This window comes from Pollachius pollachius (genome assembly GCF_949987615.1).
Source record: "Pollachius pollachius genome assembly, chromosome: 11".
Lineage (NCBI taxonomy): Eukaryota > Metazoa > Chordata > Actinopteri > Gadiformes > Gadidae > Pollachius > Pollachius pollachius.
Window position 1 is genome coordinate 5,197,814 of NC_136944.1, and position 7,012 is coordinate 5,204,825.

A 7,012-nucleotide genomic window follows, 5' to 3' on the forward strand; every position below is an offset into this window, starting at 1 on the left:
GTTAAAAAACATTCCTAAAATGACTCTCTCGTTCTAAATGTTAGAATTCTTCACGAAAAAAAGGGAAGATAGGGATTTCCAGATGGTTCAATTCCGGTTTTCAAATATGTTTACTGAATAATCAAGAAGTACAAAAAAATCATCAAATATACAATCAACTTCCACAAGATGACAGCGACGAAAGCCCACTACCCTCCCCCTGTGCTAAGTCTGGGGGGGGGGGAGCCTCTTTTTATATATTAGGTAAAAACATCTAATTTGCCGAAATTAAGTGATGGGTTACACAATTAAGAAATAACAAATTGATATATATCTGTAATTCAATAATGTATTTTTTTATTTTTTGGTGCCCCCCCAGGTACTTGGTGCCCTACGCACTCTACGTACTCTGCGTATAGGGAGCGGCGGGCCTGTTCCTGCTCTTTTCGGGAAAACATCAGTTGAAATACTCCCCCCTGCGCTGGAATAGAAAATGGTTGGTTCCTGTTTTTCTTGCACCTCAACTGACATTTTCCCGCTCTTTTCCCTCTTGTTCCCGTCTCCCAGGGTAACCAGGAGGCCACTAACACACCGGACGCCATGGCCCAGCCGTACACCCCCGCACAGTACCCGCCCCCCCCACAGAACGGCCTGCCCGCCGAGTTCGCCGCGCCCCACCCGCTCCCCACGCCCGACTACGGTGCCCAGAGCCGCGTCCCGGAGCACGCCATGGCGCTGTACACCGCCACGCAGACGCACAGCGAGCCGCCCGGCAGCGACAACGGCACGCCCTCCATCACCAACAACACAAACGCACCGGTCAGTGTCGCCCCGGCAACCGCGTGTTTGCGGGCTTCGGTTGGTTTCTGATGGTCGGGCTTGGGTTTGGGTTTGTTCGTGTCAGCTTCAGTCGGGTCAATGGACCACTTAGTGTCATGGTTTGGTTCTGGGTTCGAACCCCTATGACTCTGGTTAACCTGTAGGCACCCTTGAGTAATCATTCTTGACCTCCTATCCTTAGTGACGTTGACTGAATTCCCTGTCAGGCGCTTTGGGTATAGCATCTATCTGCTAATTGATTAAAGAGCAAAAGAGTCACTCCCCACAATGCAGTTGGGCGGGTTATCCAGAAGTCTGCCTTTTGAAAAGGTTCAGGGTTTGAACCTGCTTTTGTCATGCCCTTACTCAAAGGCGTTTCTGAGCCGGACGTGGATCACATCGGATGCTTCTACGTATCATAGCTCATGTATAAACGGTAAATTGTAAACGGACTGCACTTATACAGCGATCCTCTAACCAGTGGTCACTCAAAGCTCTTGGCAGTATTGCCTAACATTCACCCATTCATGTACACATTCACACCGACGACAGTGTCAGCCATGCAAGGCAACACCCAACTCGTCAGGAGCAGTTAAGGCCCATTCATACCCTTCGGTAAATACGGATACGGACCGTTTCATCCGGTGCCGGAGGTTGTTTCGTCTGTCAATGGATCCGTCGCCTCTGAGCTTACGAATCCAGAGTGCCCTGGGAGAAATGGAGCAATACCACCGGAAATCGAGGCGGCAGTATAGTGTCAGAGGTCAGACCATTCGCGAAAATAGTTGAGTAGTATAATATTTGATATGTATATTGTATATAACGTTTTATACTTATATTATACTATATACCTGACCTTTTTATTTTATTGTTCCCCTGCTTTGGCAATGAGTTGTAACTGGTCATTTAAAAATGGCGCAACATTTTGAGGAGATAATCTGCGGGTTGGTCAGGGGTGTCACATGCCACCGCCGCGTAGGCCTACACTTTTTGCACTTTTTTTTTTGCCGATTTCGGATGACACAAAGCAAAACCATCTCCTCTACAGATGCCATGTTTAGGATTGTCGATGCCAATAATTTGTGACACGACAGTCACTGCCCTCTAGAGGATGTATTGCATAACATCCATAACAACGCTGAAACTGGACGGAGGTATGAAGGGTAGTCCCAGAGACAACGTTTGGTGCGGACGGACGAAATTCGTCCGGATCCGGAGGTATGAATTGGCTTGAGGGTGAGCTGTCTTTCTCAAGGACACCTCGACACTCAGCTAGGAGGAGCCGGGGATCGAACTAGTAACCTTCCGGTTCCCAGCCAACCCGCTCTACCTCCTAATACACCTCCTCTCAACCCTTGCTGGGACATTCCACAACCGCCTCTCTGAACTCTGAGGCAGCCTTGGAAAAACGGAAAGTTTTTCCAAAAGTAGTTAGTTATTTTCCCCGAGTGGGGCATCGGCGGCGTTGTGTGGGCGGCGTGTCAAGGTAACGTGTTTCTACGCCCCCCGCCTCGGCGAGCCGCGGGAGAGCGTGATGCAAGAGGATACAGCCGGAGAGCGGGGAGCCCGCAGACGGCCCTGATTGAGTTTAATTGGAGGCTCTCGCCGAAATGAAAGTGAATTTCTGACGAGGCGCCTTCTGGGGTTCCCGTGGCAATGTGTGAACCTGGAGTGTTTTATTTATCTGGGCGGAAGGGGATTCAACATGTTGTATCCATGAATGATTTAGAGTTCCTAAAAAGGACACAGCCCCCCCCCCCCAGCTCTGCAACCGTTACTCTCGTTGCTACCGACTACCGGGCTGCCTCCCAGGACGGGTACCAGGGCAAGCGATGATTGACAGCCCGGTCCACCACAGTCAAGCCGGAGCTGGACACGACCCCGCTCCTGTTCTAGGCCCGCCTCCTTCTTTTCTAGACCCGCCTCTTCCTGTACCCCTCCAAAGTAAAAGTTAACCAAATGAGATAAGTAAACGCCAATCTTCAGAATTTGCAAAAATAAGTGTCATGTTGGATTTACAGTTTCCAAATTGATTCTGTATGTAAAGGCAATCCCAGCACGAAGTTTGATTTAATCAAATTGTATTCAATCTAATCTCCTCTAATCAGAAGCAATACCCCTACACGTTATGTTTTTCCTTCAAATACGCATTTAGAAATATTTCAAGGCAAGTGTTTTCTTTCAGCTTGCTATTAGATATACCGTTCCCTATGAAGAATTCAAATCCATATGAAATCCATTGTTTCCAGTAGATCAAGATGTGCATTGATACTATCGACACCATTGATTCTATCATGTGATGACAGTATTGATAGCAAAGCGTCTGACACTCCTACCGGACGTCCGGCCGTATCTGTTGTGGGTCAGTCCGTAGCGGGGCTGAGATCAGGGCTGTGGGGCCACACGACACAGCAGGGAGGCTTGGTGTATGCGTGTCACGCCCCAACCGTCCCCCCTCCTCACCTGGGAGCCCTGATGCCTCGCGATTCAACCCCCCCACCCCCACCCCCCCACCCACACACACACACACACTCTCACTCGTCTGTAGTTAAAAGAGGGGGGCGGGGCCGGACTCAGAAGCCTTCCCCAGAAGGGTCTAAAGGTGCATGGCGTGCCTGTGCAAAGACGGCAAGAAAGAGGAGAAGAGACGAACGAAAACTGGGAAAATATTCTTCAGATCTTCCCTGCTGAAAGGCGACGAGGGGAGGGCATGGGGGAGACGGGGGAGACAGGGGGTGAAAGCCGGGACAAAAGTGGGAATACAACTCCTTACTTAACAGTATATCACAGTATAGCCTTTAGTGCGCTAACCCATACGTGTTTCTCGCAGGTGAAAATAAATTAGCGGCTGGGTAAACATGCTCACGCTAAATGCAGTGTCACGTCGCGTGATTCGAAGGCGCGCCGCCGCAGCCCTGTCTTTTGCGGAGGAAAATGGCTGCCGAGCCAGAAAGTTGAACTGAGGAGACTCGCCCCCCATCCCACCCCTCCCCTCATCCCCCCAACCCCCCCCGACAACCCCCGTTTTGATACATGCTACCACTTCCTTGCTCTCTCTCTCCCTCCCTTGGTGATTCCCTATGTCTCTCGCTCCCTCTCCCTGCTCTGCATTTGATTTCATTTCATCTAGCCCCCCGCTGGGAAGAGAGCCTGGAGACAGTGGCCATGGAGAGATGAGAGCCAGCCTCTCTCTCACTTTATCCCCCTATGCCGCACACCCTCCCTCCCTCCCTTCCTCCCTCTCCTCCTCCCCCTCTCTTCCTCTCTCTGCACTCTCCATCATTAATCTCAATCTCTTTCTCCTAATCTTTTTTTCGGCGTTTGGCTCCCTCTTTCCCCCCTTTTCTCTCGCTTCCATTTTATATTTTCTTCTCTTTTTTATCGTCCGTCTTATGCACTCAGGACGGAGAGAGAGAGAGTGAGAGAGAGGAGAGAGACATTAAAGGATGACGAGAGCACAGTTTGTGAGATTCACACACATGCGGGAAAGAGAGACAGCGCGAGCGGGAAGCGAGAGAGAGCGATAGCGGGAGCGGCTCAGGGTGAAGACAAAGGGAAACAAACGGCCGATGGTGAAGAACGAGAGGAACAGAGAGATGAGGAGAGAAATGGAGAAAGAAAGTTCAAAACCAAGTGAGAGAAGTAAAAGATAGAGAAAGAGAGAGCAGAGAGAGTTGAATTGAGGAGCAGAGAGAGAGGAACAGAGAGAGAGAGAGATGGGAAAGATGAAGGAATAGAGACCAGAGAGAGAGAGAGAGAGATGAATCGAGGGGCAGAGAGATTGGGGAAATATGGAGATAGAGAGACCAGAGAGACAGATCTGAACTGAGGAACAGGGAGAGAGGAACAGAGAGAGAGAGAGATGGGAAAGATGGAAAGAAACCAGATAGAGGGATGAATTGAGGAGCAGGGAGAAAGGAATGGAGAGAGAGAGAGAGAGAGGAATAGAGAGAGTGGAGAGAAAAGAGAGTCAAGCGACGCGCAGGACCGAGCGATAAAAGAGGAGCGGAGCGTGATAGTCAAGCGGGATAAAAGCAGCGAGCAGAGTCCCCTGGGGGGGGGGGGTTCTTAGTGATGCAACCCCCCTCCTCAGCGCCCTGTTCAGCCTGTAATGACAGCCACCCAGCCCGCCAGCTCCGCGGGGCCCCCGACATCTCTGGGGGCCCCCAGACGTCTCTGGCCCCAGCGCTTTCATTACAGCACCCTGCCCAAACAAACTGGACACGGGATCAGACGCCTCCCTCCTCCTCCTCCTCCTCCCCCTCCCTCCTCCCCCTCCTCCTCCTCGTCCTCCTCCTCCTCTGTGCTCCAGCGATGCCACTAAGCCCACCGCCTTGACGCTAAGCCTTGAACGCTGGGCAGGGGAGCGGGGTGGTGGAGATGGAGGGCTGGCTGGGTCCAGACCATAATGAGAACCCCACATACATGCGGGCGATGCACAGTGCTCGCATATGTGAGGGTTACTGTACTTACGGTCCATCTCTCTCTCTCTCTCTCTCTCTCTCTCTCTCTCTCTCTCTCTCTCTCTCTCTCTCTCTCGCTCTCTCGCTCTCTCTCTCTCTCTCTCTCTCGCTCTCTCGCTCTCTCGCTCTCACTCTCTCTCTCTCTCTCTCTCTCTCTGTATCTCTCTCTCTCTGTATCTCTCTCTCTCTGTCCCTCTGTGGTTTCCTGCTTTGCGAAGATGGCGGTTGCGGTCCAAAGCTTTGGGAATCCCTCCCTCCTTCCCCCCCTCTCTCTGAATCCCTCTCCCTCTCTCTCTATCCCTCCCTATCGCTTCCATTTTTTACATCCCGCTCTCTCGCCCTCTCTACCGCGTTCAACCTCCCTTTCTCTCTCTGTCTCTTTCTCTCTCTCATTCTCTCAAACACTCTCGCTCACTCTCTCTCACCTTCTCCATCACTCTCTCCTCATTGCACTTCGTTCAACCGGGGGACAACTTAAAATCGGGCGTCTTGTAGCGATAGTGGAGAGAGAGAGAGAGAGGGAGGGGGAATAGAGGGGGGAGGGGGAGAGAGAGAGTGAGAGAGAGAGAGAAAGAGAGAGAGAGGGAGAGAGAGAGAGAGATGGGGAATAGAGGGGGAGGGGGAGAGAGAGAGAGAGAGCTTGTTATCTCTGGGTCCTGTTGGACCAGAGTGTCTCATGACTCATGGTTCTCCTGCAGATAATAAATGAGGGCGACGGCACTCTCTTCCTGGTACACACACACACACACAACCACACACACACACACACACACACACCGTGTCATCCCCCGTTTCCACAGGGCTCTTCTGGAATACTCTGATAACACACACTCTCACACCCTCTTTCACACACACACACACACACACAGACACACACATACTCACATAAGCGCAGATGCATAATTTGTACATATTTTTGCTGAAGTTTAAGATGGGGGAATCTCCTCTTCAACTCCACCATGTTGAACCGGGACTGTGATGATGATGAGGATGGTGATGATGATGAAGGGTGGTGTGAAGAGATCCATCGTGACAAATCTTGTTTTACATTCCCTTTCTCTCTCCCTCTCTCTTGCTGTCTCTCTCCCTATCCCTCTCTCTCTTTCTCACTTTCTATCTCTCTCCCTCTCTGTCTCTCTTTGTCTCTCTCTCTCGCTCTCTCTCTCTCCCTCCCTCTCTCTCTCTCTCCCTCTCCCTCTCTCCCTCTCTCTCTCTCTCTCTCTCTCTCTCCGTCTACGTCTCTCTCCCCTGGTTTTAATCGGCTGTAATCTACCTGCTCGGCACGGTGCCAACCAGATAGTTTCAATTATGCTCGTGTAATGCAACAGGGGAGGGAGAGGATGGGGGGACACGGGTGAGGAGAGGGGTGAGGATGGAGCGAGAGAGAGAGAGAGAGGAAGAGGTGCAGAGAGAGAGATGGATGGAGAGGGGATGGGAGGTGGAGGAGAGACGAGGGGGTGAGGGGGTGTTGCTGAGCCGTGCACTTTACAGGCGATTTCGCAAATGACAGAGCCGTAGAATATCCACTGGAGATGAGGCAGGACCCGTTAAGTTCCCCACCTCCCCCATCAGACAGACAGGCAGAGAGACTGAGGGATGGACAGACAGGTCTGTGTTCAGTGGACCAGGTCAGGTATGTCCCATGAATCAACAGTGTGATGCGACACCGGCCTGTGATGTTATCAGGCCCCGCCCAGCCTCCACAAGGCCACTGTGGTCATTAACCTCTCTCTCTCTCTCTCTCTCTCTCT

At 51.6% G+C, this 7,012-nt stretch overlaps 1 protein-coding gene across 1 annotated transcript in view; it reads left to right on the forward strand.

The window, feature by feature from the left end:
* Positions 1-579: 579 nt before the first annotated feature.
* rbfox3b (RNA binding fox-1 homolog 3b) overlaps positions 580-7,012 on the forward strand; it is a gene marked incomplete at its 5' end in the record, with an annotated part of 48,255 nt that continues 41,822 nt past the window's right edge. Inside the window, 1 exon segment of the mRNA XM_079745729.1 lies at positions 580-798. Coding sequence (XP_079601855.1) covers positions 580-798 — 219 coding nt within the window.